Source organism: Magnolia sinica, chromosome 15 (genome assembly GCF_029962835.1).
Source record: "Magnolia sinica isolate HGM2019 chromosome 15, MsV1, whole genome shotgun sequence".
In the NCBI taxonomy this organism is placed as follows: domain Eukaryota; kingdom Viridiplantae; phylum Streptophyta; class Magnoliopsida; order Magnoliales; family Magnoliaceae; genus Magnolia; species Magnolia sinica.
Window position 1 is genome coordinate 24,668,972 of NC_080587.1, and position 21,315 is coordinate 24,690,286.

The 21,315-nt window shown below is 40.1% G+C and overlaps 1 protein-coding gene across 5 annotated transcripts in view; it reads right to left on the bottom strand.

Moving 5' to 3' along the window:
* Nucleotides 1-21,315, bottom strand: part of LOC131226667 (probable calcium-transporting ATPase 9, plasma membrane-type) — a 79,196-nt gene that overhangs the window by 16,849 nt on the left and 41,032 nt on the right. Inside the window, exon 7 of one of the 5 annotated variants that reach the window (XM_058222288.1) lies at nucleotides 13,516-14,276. The exons of the other annotated variants lie outside the window; for them this stretch is intronic. Within the exon in view, the coding sequence (XP_058078271.1) occupies nucleotides 14,268-14,276 (9 nt within the window). The 3' untranslated portion in view covers nucleotides 13,516-14,267. Of the gene's footprint in view, nucleotides 1-13,515; nucleotides 14,277-21,315 lie in introns of those variants that run through there. 5 annotated transcript variants of the gene reach the window in all.

The window sequence follows — 21,315 nt, forward strand, 5'->3', positions numbered from 1 at the left end:
GCGTAAATAGAAAAAAATATTAAAAAAATATTAAATGGCACCCCAAATCTGTAAAATGCATATTAACATGTTCTACTATGATTAACACATCATATGAGATGATTAAAACAGAAAAACATATTAAAAAAAGTATAAATGCGTATTTTTGACAAATTTATGAAAAATGGCCCACCAAGCTTTGATTCAACAAAATCCGCAATATAATGTGTTTTTTCCTCAAATATCCAGCCAAGGTTGGTCGAAATTAGTAGTAGGAGTGAGAAACAGTCTGGAAGCAAGAAGTTTCAAAAAAACAGCAAAAACGGAGCTTAAAATGCAAAAAAAAAATTACCGTTTTTTGACCGTTATGGGCCAGTAACGGCCGTTACGCCCGTAACAGGCCCATATCGGCCAATACAGGTACAAAAAATCGATACGGCCCCGAAACGGGTAACGGTTCCCACCGTTACCGTTACGTATCGACCGATACGTAACCGATTTGGCATACCCTGATACGAACTGCTAGACTCAAAACTAGCAAAATCGCGAACGCTACATTACCTAGAAACGTAGGATCAATCTCAAAAACTAGTTGCTCTTGGGAGCACACCGAAACTCCGTATCGGACTTGGACCGCGCGTCGAAAGTCCGATAACCACGAAACTATACGGTTATGACCGCCTTACTAGGCTTGACAACTATCTCGGAAATCAAGTCCTAATAGTATCCAGAAACGCACAACTTGAGCCCGGAGCGAAGTGTGTGAGAAACGTGAATATCTTTAGAAAATAAACTGAAACTTAAGTGAATTGAGCCATTCCCTTGCAGGCCAAATCTAAGGTTTCAGACCATCAGATTCTAACCCAACTGCACCCTCGGATCAGGGAAAATTTTCAGCACATGCCAGTATACTTGTGGCCCTGATCGAGTAACGGTGATCATTGAACTGAAACTAATCCTCCTCGGTCGATCCGTAAATCCGATCGGACCGAAAACTTAACTTGACCTAGATCCAATGTCAGGGAACTTTCCCCAGACCGTATGCAGAAAAGGGGGCCTCCAGATCAGCTCCGTTAGATCAAAACCGTCACCCTTTAGCTATATTTTAAGTATACCATGGCCCTGGGGCCATTAAGATCAGTTTTGGGCCTATATAAGTGCCTTAAGCCCTCTCTCTCCCATTCCATACGAATTTGCAAAACCCTAAGGGAGAAAAGAGAATGAGAAAGTGAGGAGAAGTGTTTGAGGGTTGGGGTTTGCTGCAATGATTCTTCCCTGCCACTCCATATATCGAATCACCCCTACCGTGTTGCTATACCGACGAATCCAATTCCGTTTTCGAGTAAGAAATCCTAACCCTAATCTGTTTTAGGGATTCAATTAGACTAAATAGTGAAATAGCTAACTTATTTCATGCTATAGGTTGTCGTTGTGCCATAGACAAAGACTTAGTGTTTAAACTGAGTCTGTTACGAGTCTACCGGCGAAAGGTGCGGACTATAGATGTTTAGGTTATAGTTTTCAAGGCCTTCAATGTCAGTTAATGATTTATGACTAACTTAATTGCTATCACATATGCTTAGATACGATGTTTCCACGTATTACACATATATATGAACTATGTTGAAAATAATGCAGTCTATGTGTTTGTTGAAATGCCTGAATGAATATGGAATTTGGATTTGTGTTTGCCATGATTATTAATTGTAAATATATGATGGTTGTACGTGTGACAACTCCTTTGTGAAAGGACTTGTCATAATATGTGTTATAGTTATTATATTACACATATTTGATATGTGTAGTCTAAGTGTTTGATAAAATGCTTGTTTAAATGTATATAATGAGGGTGTTGAGATAGGATTTTCAATTCCCTCATCTATGGTTACAGTTTCCTTTATGTAACCTATCTAACTACTATGTGATTTAGGGATGAAATGCCTACGTATAGTAACATGTGCAGTGTGTGTTTTCTTGAAATGCTCAAATAAGATTTATATTTAGTTTGGTTGTCACATGTTGTCTTTGGTTGTTACATACGAATGTTATTGTTTGGAGTGTGATTGGGGCAACGATATAGTCCAAGCAATCGGTAATGGTTTACGATCGGTGGCCGAACTGTTTTAGCCACGACGGATGCGTCCGATGAATCCGACTCGTACGGTGATTATCAGCAGTGGTTAGGCCACGAGGGGTGCGTTTGCGCTCCATGTCGACTAATTCAACGTACACTCGTACTAGTCGAGCTTGTCAAGTAACCCAATTGGCCCAGTATATGTTCACCATGTATGGACGCTACTGCTTGAATCTAAGGTACCAAACTCACCAATGAAAAGCCCGTTTAACCTTGATACCTCGATCCGCTAAGACTCATGAGCCGGGCATGGTGGTATGCGATACCGTGGTCGAGCTGTCGGCCTACGCTGGGGTGACGAGCCTCCCCGTAGTGACCAGTGAGCAACCCAAACTCGTGAGCCGAATACGGTGATATGGGACACTATATTCAAGCTGTCGGCCTACGCTAAGGTGACGAGCCTTTCCCGTAGTGACTTCGAGTATACCCTAGGACTACGCTAACGTGACGAGCCGTTCCGTATTGACCTTGAGTATAAACTAGGCTTATGTTGAGGTGACAAGCCTCTCTGTAACGACCTAGGACTTGCCTATCGTATGTGATTAACTAGGATTGACGACCCTAGATGGATCATCATTTGGGTAAACAATAAAAAGGGAGGTACCTTAGCTTCCCAAATCTGTTGTATGAATAAGCCTAAATAAATTACTTGGTTAACATAACCATGCACCGCATTACATATGCTTTGGCGAGGAAGCGCACGTTTAGAGAGTTTGTCATGCACGATCGTGAGATGATGTAGCTGAGGGAGTGCAGGTGAGGGTATGCATCATTACAACATACCATTCTTGCATTAACAAGAGTACTTAGGATATGAGTGTTATACTGCTTTATCATTACTGCTTGACTGAGTTGATAACATGTTAACCTTTGCCTTATAGCTCCACTGAGTTAATCATCACTCCCACTCTGGGACGGTGTTTTAAAACACCAACCAGACTCCGTTGTAGTTGTAGGTGACGTCGAGGTTTACGAGATGGAGCCTGACTTTTATGATGACGAGTTCTCCTACATGCAACTCTCTGGCGGGTCTATGTAGACCTGGAGTTGCGTATCGGGGCTACAGGGATATGGATAGTTGAATAATACACTTTAACATTTTGTAAATTTTGGAATTTTATCTGTAATTATTTAACCTGGTGACCTTCATACTCTGGGGACTTACAATCACTTATATGCTTTATATACTTATCACAGTCTTCCGCTTGCGTAATCTAATTGTCTTTGGAGTATGATATGCTAATTTGGTATAATCTCACTCATGTATAATGCACTAATACGAACAACATTAATCATCATTATCTATGTTGCATTAGTGATGTGTTGGAACTCGGGAGTTGAACTTAAGTTCGACCCCCGATTTTCAGGGCATTACATTTGTGGGGACTGATTGTTGGATCTGTTACTGTCCCCACTTCCATCGATGCCAACAGAATGGCTGATTGGGAAATGAAAAATGGACGGATTATTACCTGGATTCTCGATTCGGTTGATCAATCAATAGTTGTTGGCCTCACATTGCATTGCACTACTAAGGCTAGGTGGGTGTATCTCCAGACAATATATCAACAGAGTAATGTGGCTAGGTTATACTGCCTAGAACAAGATCTGGTTCACCTTACTCAAGGTGACAAAAGTATTCAAACTTTCTACTCTACAATGGTTACAATTTGGACAGAGATGGTTATGATGAATCCAGAATTCCCAAATGACTTTAAAATATTCCACGCAATGAGCGAGAGTGCGCAAGTTAGACAATTTCTTATGAAACTGCGTTCGGAATTTGAACATTGCAAGGTTGCTCGCCTGAACCGTAGCCCAACACCTTCAATGAATTCAGTTATTAATGATTTATTAGCCGAGGAACAACGACTGCAAGTCCTCTCTTAGGGGACATCTCAAGGACCATCTGACCTGGCACTTGCTGTATCCACCTCTGCACCAAATCGTGGTTCCACTCCTTTAACTTGTCGCGGCTGTAACAAAGTGGGACATGTCGTCGCTCAGTGCAAAGATTGGTGCTCTTATTATCGAAGGACTGGTCATGATATTCAGGACTGTCGTTCACGTGCCTATGCATCCTCATTCAACCGCGGACGTGGTGGTCGAGGTCGTGGCCGTGGTCGTGCTCTTTCTGCTACTTCTGCGAATACTTCTTCCGAGCCTTCTGCTAGTGATACTGCCTCCACCGGTTCTGTGAAAGGTCTTTCCTCACCTTTGACTCCTGCAATGCTCCAGCAGATCATGCAGGCCCTTTCTGCGGCCGGTATGTCAGGTATAACCTCATCTTCTCCATGGTTCTCCGATTCCGGTGCTTCCAATCATATGACTGGTGACGTATCATATCTTCGCGATATTCGACCATACACTGGCAATCAAGCTATTTCTACTGCAGATGGCAATAAACTACTCATTCAGTCCGTTGGTTCATTAACTTTCTCTCCTTCTAACCATCGTCAGTTTACCCTTCGTGATGTGTTTCATGTCCTTAAACTCTCCTCAAATTTAATTTCTGTTAGTCAACTTACATCCAATAACTGCTTAGTCATATTTCTTACAAATTATTGTTTTGTGCAGGATCTGGCAACGGGGACAGTACTTGGGAAGGGTAAGCGGCATGGATGTTTGTACGTGCTAGACTTTTACCTATCCGTTACTCCAGCTCGTTGTTTCTTCTCTCCCTCTTCCTTAGATATTTGTTCGGCAAATAAAATGTGGAAACTCTGGCACTTTCGCCTAGGTCATCCACATTCTGATCGTTTGATTCAACTCTTTTCTTCTGGCATGTTAGGGAATATTTATCTTAATAAAAGTAATTTGGATTATTCTTGTTCTTCCTGTTGCCTTTAACAAAGTAAGCGTATTCTCTTTCCTCTAAGTACTACAAAATCATCATCTATATTTGAACTGGTGCATACGAATGTCTGGGGCCCTTCCCCAACTATGTCTCTCTCTAGACTACGATATTATGCTATATTCATTGATGATTTCACCCGTTACACCTGGATTTACTTTCTGCACTCTAAATCACAGGTTTTTGAAAAATTCAAAATATTTCATTCTATAGTAGACACTCAATTTCAAGTAAAACTTCAAACTATTCGCTCTGACTCAGGGGAAAAGTATCTCTCCACAAATTTTCGTACATATCTTCAGGGTCATGGGATTACTCATCAGACCATCTGTTCTAATACTCCACAACAGAATGGGGTGGCTGAACGAAAAAATCACCATATTGTTGAAACTGCCAATACCTTAATAACAGCTATGAGTGTTCCTCGTTCCTTCTGGGCAGAAGCTATGATGCATTCAATCTACTTGATTAATCGGTTGCCAACGACAATCCTGAATAGTAAATCTCCCTACTTTGTTCTCACCGGTTCACTTCCTACATATTCCACATTTCATGTTTTTGGTTGTGTATGTTATGTTCATCTGGCATCACGTGAACGTAACAAACTTGCCCCACAATCAATCAAATGTATGTACTTGGGATTTGGAGAAACTCATAAGGGTTTATGTTGCTATGATCCAGTCTCTCGTCGTGTACGGGTATCACGACATGTTGTTTTTCTTGAGCATATTGCCTTCCATTCATCTGTTCCTCCTTCGCCCACACCAGACTCTCCTGGTCTTACTATTTTTCCTGACATTCCGGTTGCCTCAAGTACACCTCCTTGTCCATTGTAGGTTTATTCACGACGACCACGTATAAATCCATCACCTACTACTCTCCCTACTGTACCCGTAACCGATCCAGATCCTATCTTGGTACGTCGTTTAACTCGTGTACATCAACAGCCTGATCGCTTGATATATTCTATGTCTGCCATGAATACTACCCTGGATACTATCTCTATTCCTACTTTATACTATCAGGCAGCCAGTCATGATTGTTGGAAGAAGGTTATGGCAGAAGAACTTGCAGCATCGGATGATAACCATACATGGGACATTGTTACTCGACCTACTGACCAACAATTAATTGGTGGTAAATGGATTTATTCTTTGAAGCTCAAATCTGACGGATCATTGGATCGATACAAAGCTTGGCTTGTCGCTCAGGGATACAAACAGGAATACGGAATTGATTATGATGAGGCATTCGCTCCTGTGGCCAAGATGAAAACTGTTCGCACTCTTCTAGCAGTATTATCAATTCGCTCTTAGCCACTCACTCAGATGGACATGAAAAATGCTTTTCTTCATAGAGACCTCCAAGAAGCAACATATTTGAAACCTCCTCCTGGATCTTTAATCCCTGCCAATAAAGTCTGTCGCCTGAAAAAAGCTCTATAAGGTCTCAAACAGGCCCTCGGGCATAGTTCCAATGATTCCATGATGTTGTTACAAGAGTTGGCTTTACTCAAAGTGGTCATGATCCATCCTTATTCTTACGCACCACTGAGCATGGAATCGTCATTGTTCTCGTATATGTTAATGACCTACTTCTGATTGGTAGCGATGAAACTGGCATCTTGGCATTAAAGAAAGTTCTGAAGTCATTCTTCAAGATGAAGGACTTGGGACATCTGACATACTTTCTTGGACTTGAATTTTCGCGTTCTATCCATGGAATCCTGGTCAGGCAGCATAAATATGCCAAGGATCTTCTTGCCTTAGCCTCATTAACAGATTAGAAGAGAGTTCAAACTCCCTTGGAACTTAACATTCAATATGGTCGTGACGATGGTGAACTCCTTGCAAATCCTACATTATACTGCCATTTGGTTGGGAGTCTGGTTTACTTAACAATGACTCGCCCTGATATTGCCTACGCGGTCCAAGTTGTCAGCCAATTTGTTTCTACTCCTCAGACTCTTCATATGATTGCAGTATTGCGCATCTTACGGTACCTACGTGGAACTCTGGATCGATCTCTGTTCTTCTCCTCCATGGCCCCTCTGGACCTTCGTGCTTATTCAGATGTTGACTGGGCCAGTTGTACTTTCACACGCAGATCTACCACTAGCTACTGTGTTTTTCTCGGCACTTCTCTCATCTCTTGGAAGTGTAAGAAGTAGGCCACTGTTTCCAAATCAAGCACGGAAGCCGAGTATAGAGCAATGTCAGCTGCTTGTAGTGAGATTATCTGGTTGCGTGGACTTCTTTCTGGCTTGGCCGTTCATTTACAAGATCCTACTCCACTCCATGTAGATAATCTGAGTGTCATTCAGATTGCCTCTAATCCGGTTTTCCATGAACGGACAAAGCATATTGAAGTTGACTGTCACTTCATCCACGAGAAGTTTCAGTCTCGGCTCATTTCACTACCACATGTCGCATCCCATGATCAGATTGCAGACATTCTCCCAAAGTCTCTCACCTCTGCACGACACTCATTTCTAGTTAGCAAACTATTACTTGTCGATGACCCCCATTAGTTTGAGGGGGGATGTTAGACAGGACACATGCCTTGTATAGCCGATTCTATAGATAGACGATGTGTAAGTAGAAGATTTTGTATTTATCATCTTACCTTGTACAGTCGTTGTAAAGCTCTATATATTCAACCCTTCAGGGTTGTCTCAAACACACAGAAAAGCAAAGGAGAATCATTTTCTTCATAGCCTTCATCGTTTTCTCTTTGTTTACAGATGAAAGCGAACTTCCTCAACATTCCTGTGAAATGATCTTTGGGAATTACTGTTACGGCAAGCCTATTGTACATCCCAAACATATAAGAAAGGCCCACTTGCTCTCCATTGGTGATCATAACAGGAAATGAAGAGTTTTCTATCAACTTCCATTATCCTTACATATGAATTGGACAAAAGCAAACTTCCTCAACATTCCTGTGAAATGATCTCTGGGAATCACTGTTATGGTAAGCCTCCTGTACATCCCAAACATAGAAGCAAGCCAAGTCTCTCTCCATTGATGATCAAAACAGGAAATGAAGAGTTTGCTATCAACTTCTATCCAATCACCATTCAATGTCTCACTTTCTAGGCTTTGTCTTTATATTTGAACTGGAAGAAAGCAAACCTCCCTAAAATTATCATCAATAGATCTTTGTTGTTATGGTAAGCCTCCTATACACCTGGAACCCATAAGCAAGGTCCGTTTGATCTCCATTGAAAATAAAAATTGGTAAGAAAGAGTAAAGCTTTGTTATGGTAACCTTCTGCATTGCTGGATCACTATTCCGCATAAGTTGCACAATCTCCCATGATCCCTCATCATTCTCGGTTGCAAATCGTGGTTGAATCCCGTTAAGATCCTTCAGGCAAGCATCAACAGATATGGCTCTCATAGAACTGCAGAGCTTAGTCATGGTTTCGTTCTCAATTGCAAATCTTGGTTGCACTGATTCTTAAAACCCCTTCATGACCCTTCAAGCAAGCATCAACAAAGAATAGTTCTAGCGAAGCTTAGATGGGAAGAGGAATTGCTCTGTGTGTGTGTGAGTGAGAGAGAGAGAGATGAGCATAGGGTTTATCATTTGGCAAAGTAATTTTGAATTTGACTAACTTGTGCTCCATAAAGGGTTCTAAATTTTATTCTAATTCCAAAATGTGAGACTGATTTTCAGCACTTCATTTTACAATGTGAGACCACTAGTGTGCCTTGAGATCATTCAATGCTTCTCATGATGACTTATGACTCCTAGTGAATAACACATTGTGATTATTAAGTTTATGTTAGCTGTGACATTTTTGGCATGTTTTATGTGACTTTTGTTGGACAAACTGAAAGTAAAGAATTAATGATATACAAGAATTTAGCTCTTAAATTTAGACGATTCAAGATTCATGTATTTCTATGCATTCTATTTATTCTTTAGTTAACTCCAATGTTTTAAATATCGACGATATCAGCCAATATATCCCACGATATATCTTGTATCCCACTTGTGCGATACAAAACGCACAGGTAGTGCCAATATATCCCACATGTTTAATCTAGTGAGCATTTTCAATTTCCAATCCCCCCCCCCCCCCCCCCCCGTAAGGCCCGTCCCTACAACACATGATATTATCCACTTTACTAAAGCTCACGGATTTAAAATGCGTAATGTCTGTTGAGGAAGGAACCCAACTTATAGCCACCACAACTTTGGACGACACTTCCAATGTGGGACAAAGTTCTACCTTCACTATGTGCACAGTAGATTGCCAGCCACCTTGGGGCCCACCCACATGTGACCACAGTGACGGGGAGTCACAATATCCCCCACCGAGGGCAGAGCCGTCCTCGGTTCTGATACCACTTTGTAAGGCCCATCCCCACGGCACATGATATTGTCTACTTTGTCGAAGCTCGCAGATTTAAAATGCGTCATACATGTTAAGGAAGGAACCCAACTTATAGCCACTACAACTTCGGACAATGCTTCCGATGTGGAACAAAGTTCCACCTTCACTGTGTACACATTAGCCTGCCAACCACCTTGGGGCATGCCCACATGTGACCACAGTGACGGGGTGTCCCCCCCTTGAAATTATGCGAAATCATTGTCAAATTGTTATAAATACATTGGTTCCTCATTCTCTACGTGAAAAATCATGGAGTTGGAGCATTGATTTCGATATTCATTGGTTCTTCATGTTCTTCATTTTTTTTTCGAAATCTTCCTTTAACCAATTGTCAATTGAGACTAATTTCGAAGTATTTAAGAGTATTTGACGAAATGATCATCACATACATTCTAATTTCAAAATTTGAGTGTAGGTGGTCCGATTTGGGAAATTTTGAGGGAAATTCAAGATTTCCCCAATTTCTCTGAAATTGCTTGCAATGTTGCACTCCAAACATGAAAAAAGGCATGTATGAGGGTTGATCTACTGATTTGTTAAGTCCTTGTCAATTTTCAGAAAAATAAAAATCATTTTTAATCAAAAAATTTCTAAAATACTAATTTTTATTTTCAAAATTTCCCTTCAACTAGCTGTCAATTGAGACTAATTTCGAAGTATTTAGGAGTGTTTGATGAAATGATCATCACACTCTAAATGTTATGCATTCAATTTGAATATAGTTGCATTAGTTCAATCAGACAGTGCATAGCTTAGGACCCTATACAAAGGAAACATATTATGTGCACTTCTTTTTTTAGATGTTATGATTTAAGCATGTATTAAGGTCTTTTCTAACAATCTCTAAAGTTTCATTGAAAAAGTCAACCATTTTCCCAATGTTTCCCCATGTTTCCTAAAAAGTGTGATAAATTACCCAAATACAAACAATATATCTCATGCGATAACTGATACATATATGTATTTCAAGGATGAGATACGTAATGCGATACCGATATTTCAAACATTGGTTAACTCAATATTAACAAATGTTCTTTTCACCATAATGGTATTTCTGTTTTAATTTATTTTATTTTTTTAAACTATTGTCAAGAGAAACTTAACAACATAAAGAGTGCTTAATAAAATCTTAAGTCAACTTAGACTAAGGCCCTCAGGTGGAGGTGCGTATTGTGCAATCCAAAGGGAGGGGCGTAGGGCTCGAGGCAAAGGCGTACATTGTGAAATCCAAAGAGGAGCATGTGGCCCAAGGTGTAGCGTGTAAACCATGATCCAAGCACTTAAGCAAAGAGGAGAGGAGAGAGCATAGAGAGAGCAGTGCATGAAACAAACTCTCCCTCTCCTCATAGCACATGTAGGGGCAAGTGGCCCCCACTAGGGGTTATCACCTATCCCCCTTACCAAGGTCTCCCACTCAACCTCGTAATGGGGAACACTATTTTTCCATTTTGTTCCAGAAATCTTGACTGCTTAATATACATGGAGCAAGAATCAGGGAGGTGGGACTAGCTGGGATTCCAATGTCTCTATACACAAGTACCAATACGCTAAATGCCCACCACACTAACTCACAACCTTCCAAGTTCTCTAAGGCCTGGCCTAAACTCGCACGACCGCACAGGATGGAGACAATTGTCGATCTAAAACCACTCTACCAACATACACACTTATCCTCTTATCGGGTTTAAATCATAAATCTTTTACAAACGTTCTTTAAAGTTTTTGAAAAATAAAATATTTAAGTACATATAATTTTAAGAAACAATTTAAAAATCACCATCTTTACAAAACTCAATCATGTCATGGTGGATAAGTCTCAAAGTGTATAATCATGGTTTTAGGAACTTGGTGTAGCTGCCAAGGGGTCTTTTAGATTCAACTACACAATTCAGAATCGACTATGCCACTTTCCTAGCATTACATCCTCGACCGAATCAATCATGAGCTATGTACTGTGTACTAAAGTAATGACACTCAATCTTATCCTCCTATTCACAAAGGTGGGTAGATGAGGGCACAGGGGTCACTTATGAGACCAACCTGCTCACACAACGCATTGATCATATCGAACCAAGCACTAGTAGGTAAACCAGTCATGGAGCGGAGTCCAATTCAATGCCCCGAGCACGTGGTCACTCACCCATGCAACAAAGTAGACATTAAGTCTACACTACACAGGTCCCACGTAAAGTGTGTAAATACTAGCTTAGCAACTCCTAACCTCATTAATAGAGGTCCCACCTAAAGCACATGAGTATTAGCTTAGTAATTCCTAACCTAGCTCCATACAGGCCATGACATCATCAAGAGTCAAAGATCTCAATTAAAGCATATCATTAGTAGCTCAACAACTCCTAACCACAATAAATAAAAGTCCCACTTAAAGCGCGTGAGTGCAAAATTAGCAAAGTAACTCCTCACCCCACAACTACCATGAATGTCATTCGTAATGCGGGGGCATTTCACACCGGGCTCGAGTGGGGTAGCCCGTGGGATGCGGGGACACACTCGGGGTAGGCGGCCCACGTGATTTGGGGCCCACGAGCCCACGAGGGGAGTTCAACTAAGGTCCTAACCCATGAGATGTGGGGCCTGGGCTATGAGATAAAGGGATTAATTCGCCATACTCTAACAGTTCGAGCATTTAGAGCAAGTGGTTAATTGTCTTGCATCAATTCGACTCCAAGAGTCTAATCACCAAAGATATCCATTGTGTCGTGGCATGGGCCAATAAGCACTAACACATGCAAAAATTCATCTAAATTAGCATAACATGTCAGGGATCCGATAATACATATACATAGTTGTCATTAGAGGCGGTCGTGCTTTAGCTTGCTCTACCTCATCTTTTGTGTCGCTATAGAAAATAGTTGAACCTCAGCGTGCTTCCTCATCTTGAACCACATGCATGCCGGAAGTGGTCAATTCCCATGCACGTGGGGAAGACCAGCCTACTGATGAAAAAACCACAATTGACAATCTCAAGCCTAGAAAAAATTGGTTGTGCATGAATATTTAATTAATGTGTGCCGATTTAGAAAATTTATTTCATAAAACAGATCGTAAAGAGAATATATCAATAATTTACATCACTCACTCTTTGGAGTAAATGGACTCTTTTCCATCTCACATGTGCAAGCCTCAAACGCTACATGGTGGGATCTCTACCATCATACCCAGTGGGGAATACGTCTGAAAAGTATCATAAAATTACAACACTCACTTTTACAAAAGATATCAAGCTCTACTAAGTCCCATCTACTTGACATGTTTTTCAAATATGTATCTAGCAATAGGTTACATCATGGGATCAGGTAGCATTTCTCTAGTGGAAATATATACAAGTACATCATGCCCATCTCTCACTTGATCTCTAATGTAATGATCTTTAATCTCAATATATGCTTCGATTTCTTATGGTGTTTTGGATCCTTCACAAGGTCTACATATAATTTTTTGTCCATTCTTATCAGGAGATGAGCTTTAAAAGCAAGAACAACATCTAAGGCTCTCAAAAATCTCCTAACCTAAACACCCTCTTGAACTATTGCACACCACAATTTAGAATAAATATAGCCTGAAGTAGGCTTGCTTTCTTCTTGATCATCTCCCCAAGATGTATCAAAATAAGCATGCGCCCTTAGCTTTCTTCTTGATCATCTCGAGATTTGATTTTAATCCATATACCATGGTCTTCATACACTAACACATATCTCTTCGTATGGGCAGGATACCGAATAAATGTACACTCAATGGTTTTTTAATCTTTCTTCTATTCAGAGAAAGAACTAAAATGTGACCTAGCAAACTACATGGACGTAAGTCACCGAATGACGATCTCCTACCAGTCCACAATTCAAAAGGTGTTTTGGGAACGGATTTTGAAGGAATTCTATTTAATACATAAATAGTTGCAAGTAGTGCATCTCCCCAAAAAGTAATTGGAAATTTTTCATAAGCCATCATAAACCTTACCATATCCAACAGGGTTCTATTTCTCCTTTAGGCTACACCATTTTTCTCAATGTAAGGCATGGTATATTGGCGAGCAATGCTAGCATTTTCCCATTATGATTTCAAGATATCCAATGTGTATTCTCCACCCCTATTTGTTTTCAACACTTCGATTTTTTATTATTATTATTTTTATTTTTATTTTTAATCTGATTCTCTACATATAATCCATATTTCTAAAAGCAATTGAGCGCCTCTGACTTTTGAGCAATTAGATATACTAATACGTATTGCGAATAGTTAACAATAAAAGTTATAAGACACTACCCAACCATTTCAAGCTTGCACATTTTGGGGGCCCAAATATACATTGTGTATAATCTGTAAAAGTTCGTTAGATCTAACTGTTTTAGGGAATAGTTTTCTAGTTGCTTTTCCTGACACGATATTTACAGGATGGAAAATATACTCTTATCAATGTTCCTAGTAAACCTTCTCAAGCTGATCATTTCCTATATGTCCCAATCTGCTATGCCACTTAATAGATTTGGATACAGTAGTAGCATCAGACACACCAACAAACAACGATTTGCTCAGTTTTATCCAAAACTATTTACAACATCTAGTTTAAATATAGATCTCTTGACAATTCTCCCCAACTAATATTACATTGTTCATCTTTAGTGAAACCTTGTCTTTACAAAATCTTACATCAAAATTCTCTCTAACTAGACTTGTGACAGATACTAGATTTCTATTCATCCCATGAGCAAAAAGAGTGTCTTTAAGTAATAAAAAAAAATGTCATGTCTTTGACTTGAGGCAATATGTGTCAACTCCGATGACGTCCTCTGATGCATTGTTTCTTATATGCAACTTGTGACTCCCGAGTGGGATAGTTTGAAAATCCACAAAACCTTCTTTGTCCTTTGTCACATGCCCTATTGTCCCTGAATCCACAATCCATTCATTAAAATTTAGGTCAGTCATTAACACTTCTTTGCAAACACAACTAATGGGTGGAGGAAAAGTACCATTTTATATTTTGGGCAAGTAAAAAAAGGCCTTCTTTTCCACATACAAAACAGGAACCATCACCATATACTCTGGGTCTTTTCTTATTATCTCTCCCTAGCTACATAGGTTCTATATACATGTCACAAGGATGTAGTGGTTGTGGAGGTTTCACGGAATGGTATCTAGGTCAATACGGTCAGTTCTGAGGTGAATACAGCTAATATTGGGGTGGTCATTGTTAGTAATGAGATGGACATAGACGGAAGCGAGGAGGAATGGTGACAATAGGGTGAATTGGCTTGATTATTGGGAGCACTTTGTCTGCCGGTTCTCCTAAATTTTTTCCTTTGATCGAATGTCTTTCTTTTGACTTTCTACAGTAAAAACAACACTACTTTTAGGCTAAACTGCTTTGAATTCAACTTCATGTTCTAAATGATGGGCCAAGTGCTTAAAAGTCTTCATTGCTTCGTTGTGATTTAAGATGTCCTTGATGTGGGACCAAGAATCAGGTAGAGATTGAAACATCATTCTGATTTTTTGTTGAGATAGTCTACATTTCACAAATCCATCATTTGTTCCAGCTTTGTTATATGATCCTTCATGGAGCATCCAATTGGCATCCTATATGCATTGAATTCTACTTGCATCATCCTAATTTTGGCATCTAATATTTTAGCATAGGACTCAATTAGGGCATTCCACATTTCCTTAGCATTCCCGTAGATTTTGTGCATGGGGATCAATTCTTTATGCATAGAGCTAAGAAGGATATTTCTAGTTGTTTTGTGGTTTTTCTTCAATTTTCTATATTTCCATTGCACAGGTTTCAAGCTACTTACCGAAACATCTTCATGTTCTATCTCCTGCTTTCTCCTGATGGTTTTTAACGTGTCCAACACATTTTCTTTGTCCAATAGGATCCTGATAGATCTGCGCTAGTCATTAAAAATGTTCCGTCAAATTTCACTCCTTTCAAGAGATCAGCCACAACTAATTTGGACACCATTTCTTGTCACTACATCAGGTGAGAGAGGGTCTTGTATTGGTAAATCGGAAAACACATTTGAGACACTTTATTTTAATAATTTTCTCGTGCAACCATCATTAGTGGTAAAAAATAAGCCAAACCGGCATGACACAAACTAATTGACACAAGGGCAACATGGTCATTATCAATCCGACCCAAATGTTACACTTACCCAATTGGGTATAGCAGAAGCAATCAAAGTCGAAGGACAAAAAGGAATCCCTTCATGGTAATAGTCAGGTGACATCGACAATAGATAATGTAACGCCACTATAGGCTCGTGTGTTGCAGTGCCACTTGTATGACAGAAAATCTACGAATATGGCATTCACTATCAGTGTTTTCATTAGCGTAGTTGTGTAGCGTGTAGCGTAGCGAAAATGATACGTAGCGTACACAAGTAGCGTAATTCCCTGGTAGCGTAAGCTATAGGGTATGTAGCGTAAGCTACAATGGATGTAGCGTAGCGTAGTGTGTAGCCTGGATAGCATAAGTTACCTGAAATCTCTTTTTTTTAAATGTTTTTTTCTATTTTAGTTTAACACCTATTTTTAAATGGTGATGACTTATACCTATGACACATGGCGGTACATTAAACTAATCCGGAAAACCCAAATTGTGGCCCATATCGTAGATAGAGCACTTAAATCAATCTGGACCATCCAAATTGTGGTTTATATGAATTTGTGGTGTTTCAATAAATAAATAAATAAAAGAAATCACACTTAGAGATGTCTAAAGGCAAAGCGAGAGAGAGAGAGAGAGAGAGAGAGAGAGAGATTTTGCATGGAAATAAGTGGTTGATGATCCAGATTCATAGTCAAGAACTCATAGAAATTATACATTTGTAAATTTTATCATATTTTCTATTATTTTAATTAAAAATATTAAGGATTGTGTAGCTTACGCCACACGCTATAGAGGGCCAAATGCCACGCTATATGCTACATGCTATTTAAAACACCGTTCACTATATATTACCATGTGGTGATAACATTTTACATAAAGCGATGAAGAGGCGCATCAACAACCCATTTCGTTATTTTCTCTTGTTGGAATCATGTCTATCGTGGCTCTGATACCATTATTGGGCGCATGCGGATAACGTGGCATTTTTTCTATGGATCGAGTGACACGCTTAGTTGACCGAGTCGGAGAGCTGAAAAACAGAACCCAGTAGCCCGCTTTAATCAACCACATGGGGAAAAACGAACCAATACATCTTGTTGATCCAATGCGAAGATGCTATGCCAATGACACGATCCCAGTTAAATGTAGGTGGACGGGCTTTGCATTACATACCCCATCTCCTCTTTCTTTCTCACCTCTTAGTGAAACAAGGGCAAAAGTGAGACACCAAATGGAGGCGCGAATATGCATCCTGTTAAACAAAGGCGCAAGTGCGCATTCCATTACAGAGGTGAGAGTGCATAGTCCTCTAGACAAGGCATGAGGCCTGAGATGGAGGCATATATTACACAGTCCAAATGCAGAGGCGTCGAGCCCAAAGTGGAGGTGGTGCACATTGTGTGGTCCGAGGGGGGGGGGGGGTGTGGCACGTGGCCTGAGGTGGAACAAGCAAACTGCAATCCAAGCGCTTAAGCACAGAGTAGAGGAGAGAATAGAGAGACCGTGACTGTGAATGAGAGAGAGAGAAAGAGAGAGAGAGTTCATATAAGGGGGAGAGGTGGTGCATGAACTGACCTCTCCTTCTCCTCACAACATGTGAAGGGGCAAGTAGAGCTGGGCAAGGGGCGACTCGATTCGATGGATCCGACTCGCTCAGATCCGACTTGACCCAAACCGAATGGCAAAGTTGGGTTCGAATCAAGTAACCCTATCCCGTTCCGAAACCCGACCCGAACCGAAACTCAATCCGGTCGGACTCAACTCGACTCGATCTAGTCATTGGGTACTGTATAAATAAATAAATAACCCTTCTACCTACCCTACCCTACCAGCAGCCACCCGCCGCACCCAACCCAATCCAAGAACCCTACTCTGAGAAAACCACCCGTCCGGCCACCCTTTATCAGCGAGCTCCTCCTCTCTCCTCCACGCGTCTGCACAACAGCACCCGTTCGGCCAGCGGCCACCCATTCGAGGCTTCAAGCTCCTCCTCTCTGTCTCCTCCACCCGTCCGCACAACAACACCCGTCCGACTCGATTTCAAGTATTATTTCATTTTTTTATTGTTTTAATCAGATAAATCATCAAATGGAGCGGCCTAGACCCATTGTGGTGCATTTGGGCTGACTCGGGAGCGGCCAGGGCTCGATGTGGTGCGTCCGGGCTTGCTCGAGTCGAGTGTGGTGCGCCTGGCCTGGCTCGGGTGCAATGAGGCAGGGCTCACTGTGGTGCGGCCGGCCTAGCTCAGGTGTGGCTAGGCTAACCCTAAACCTAAAACCTAACCCTAACCATAAACTTATAACATAACCCTAACCCTAACCCCTAAATTCAAACCCTAAATCCAAATGCTAAACCCCAAACCCTAAACCCTAAGACCTAAACGGCTAAACCTAATCCCTAAACCCTAAATCATAAATTGCTAATGTGTTTTATTTGTTTGAATTAAACAATTAGTGGTATAATTTTTTGGAATTATGGTTTACATTGCTTACCTTATTATTATGCATTAGATAGTTAGCTTAATATGTATGGATTACATTGCCTTTTTGCTTACCTTATTATTGTGCATTATATTTATATAATTAGCTTAATATATATGGATTACATTATTTTTTCTTAGCTTATTATTGTGACTTGTGAGTTAGATAATTACTTGCCCATTTGGAGATTTCTATGTGGCCAAACATAAATAGTGTGTTTTTGGTGACATAGAAATCGTTCAAATTGTCCCATTTTGGACAGTTCAAGGTTAGATAGATAGTATATATGCTTTCACATAACCTATTAAATGTACATGCCTGATCTGCGCTCCATCTCCCCATTTCTTTGTGGATATGTTTCTTCCTTTTCATTTCTCATGTCAAATATCTTCACATTGCTTAGATATTTGGCATCGGAATGTAATGGAAGATCAACTTATCTAAAGAGACATGAGGAGATGTTGCCGGATTTTCAGCATAGGCATTTAAATGGGAATATGAAAGTATTACAATCTATCCAACCTTAGATGAGTAACTAATTTAGGGTTTAGTATAAATCTTTTAGGCATTAGAGTGGTAATGCTAATCTGATTTAGTATCTTTCAACTATTATATGGCTAGTGAGGAAATTTCCAATACCCCCGGCAGTTTGTCAGTTACATCGTTGATGATCTTGGAAGATGAAAGATTAGGTATATAAGATGAAGAGGTGCCCATTGACATCAATACCTCATAGTCACAGATTACAAGAGAAGCAGAAAAAAGATCGGTAGTGTGGGAAGATTTTGAAGAAGTAATCCTAAAAAATGGCACAATGAAGATACAATGCAAGTACTACAAGGCTCAATATGCTAAACAAGTAGATGGGTCAACCACAACTTTAAAGAAACATTTCAAAGTGTCATAAAAAAGTGAGAAGTCAGACCTCAGGGCAACAGACACTTTCATTCACTCAATATTTAGTGGGTCCGTCGCAATGTACATTGTCCATCTATAAGTATAATAGAGACCATGTGAATGAGTTAACGGCCAGATTTATTATTTCCAATGAAAGACTATTTTTGATGGTAGAGAGTCCTTTTGTCGAATTAACCAAAAGCCTTAACCCCAGATACGAGGTCTCCCATACAACGATAAAGAGAGTGGGCATGAAGATGTATGCAAGCGAGAAGCTCAAGTTGAAATCAATTTCTCAAATCTGCTCGACATCAGATTTGTGGACGGCATCCAATCAATGAAAGGGGTATATATCACTAGCTGCCCACTACATTAATGCCGAATGAAGGCTCTGCAAAAGAATTATAAACTTTCGTTATCTTGCGCCTCCTCACATTGGATTAATGATTTCAAACTGCATCTACAGATATCTTGTGGAGTGGGGCATTGAGAAGAAAATCTCCTCAATAACTTTAAACAACACCTCTGCAAATGATAGCATGATAACGAATTTACATAACCAGTTTAGGGCCACCGATGACTTTTATTTTGGTGGAAAAATATTTCATGTTAGGTGTTGTGCCGACATCCTAAACTTGATTGTAAAAGATGACCTTAAACCAATTGAGCCAATGTTCGAGAACATAAGAGAGTGTGAAGTACATACGGGGATCACCTTCACAATTATATACATGGAATGAGATCGTGAAACGGTTAAATTTGTCATCTCAAAGAACGATGAAACTGGATGTCATGACACGTTCAAATTCAACTTTTGAAATGTTGGATTCAGCGATAGCTTTCAGAGATGCATTCTCTCACTATGTGAAGCGTGATAGTGTATATCTTCGGTTGCCTTCTGATGATGATTGGTCAAGAGTTGAATCAGTTCGCAAGTTCATTTCTGTTTTTTACGACACAATAAATGTTCAGGAAGCAAGTATCCAACAACAAATATATTTCTGCCAGAACTTTGGAGGGTAAAAGATGTTTTGCAAAGAAGTTGTGGTGGACTAGACTTTTTACAATTAATGACCATAGGTCAGGGTATCCCAAATCGGTTACGTATCGGCCGTAACGGCCGATACGTAACGGTAACGGTGGGACCCGTTACGCGATACGGGGTCGAAACGGCCGTTACGGATTTCTATGACCGTAACGGCCGTTACGGGCCATAACGGCCGTTAACGGCTGTTACGGGCCCTGAAAAAAAAAAAACAAAAAAAAAAACCTTACCTTTTTTTGCTTTCTTCTCTTCTTCTTCTTCTCTTTCTTCTTCTTCTTCTTCTTCTCCAGCAGCTGCAGCTGCGGCTGCGCCCGGCTGCGGCTGCGGCTGTGGCTTCTCGCAGCTTCCTCATGTTCTTCTTCTTCTTCTTCCTCTCTCTCTCTCTCACTCTCTCTCCTTCCTGTTCTTCTTCTTCCTCTCTCTCTCTCAATCTCTTCTTTCCCCCTTTCCCTCTTTTTTTCTTTTCTTTCTTTCCCTCTGTTTTTTCTTTTCGTTTCCCTCTCTCTCCTTTTTTTTTTTTTATTTCCAGCAGCGGTGGGTACGTGTCACGCAAAGACGAGCGCTGACACTCCTCGAGCTCCGAGTTGTACGAACGGTTCAAAGGAGATCAAAGTTATATCGGCTCCACGGTGATGTATTTATCACATCTACACCGTTCATCTATTTTCAGAGATCATTTGAGAGCACCAGCCAAAAAATAAATTATATCCAGACATCATGTGGACCACGCCAAAAATAGCAGCAGAGATAATGATTTTCACAATTAATTCGTAGGGCGCACGGTAATGTTTATTAGGCCCCCGTAATGTATATATTTTACCCATATCGTCCATCCATTTTGCCACGTCATTTTAAGTCAAGATTCAAAAAATTAATAAGATCCAAATCTCAGGTGGACCACACCATAGAAAATAATGGTTATAGAATGCTCACCATTAAAAATTACTTAAAGTCCACTGTAATGTTTATTTTCAATCTAACCTGTTAATTGGGTCACATTGACGTGGATGAAGGGAAAACACACATGTCAACTTAATCTAAAACTTTTCTAGCCCCTAATAAATTTTTAACGGTGAACGTTTAATTATTATTGTTTCTTATGGTGCAATCTACCTGAGCTTTGAATGTGCCTCATTTTTGGGCTCATGCCCTAAAATTATTTGGCAAAATAGATGGATGGTGTAGATATAACACATTCATCACAGGTTAGGCCCAAAAAACTTTGACACGTGTGCTGCACTTTACATCCGAGTCCCTCATAATTCAAGCTTTAAAAAATTGTACACGAGACATATATTAACTTGAAATTTGACAATTAAATTATGGACTGCAATTGCTAACTCACAATGCCAAAATCAAATTATTTGAATAGTTTTAATTATTAATTTGTG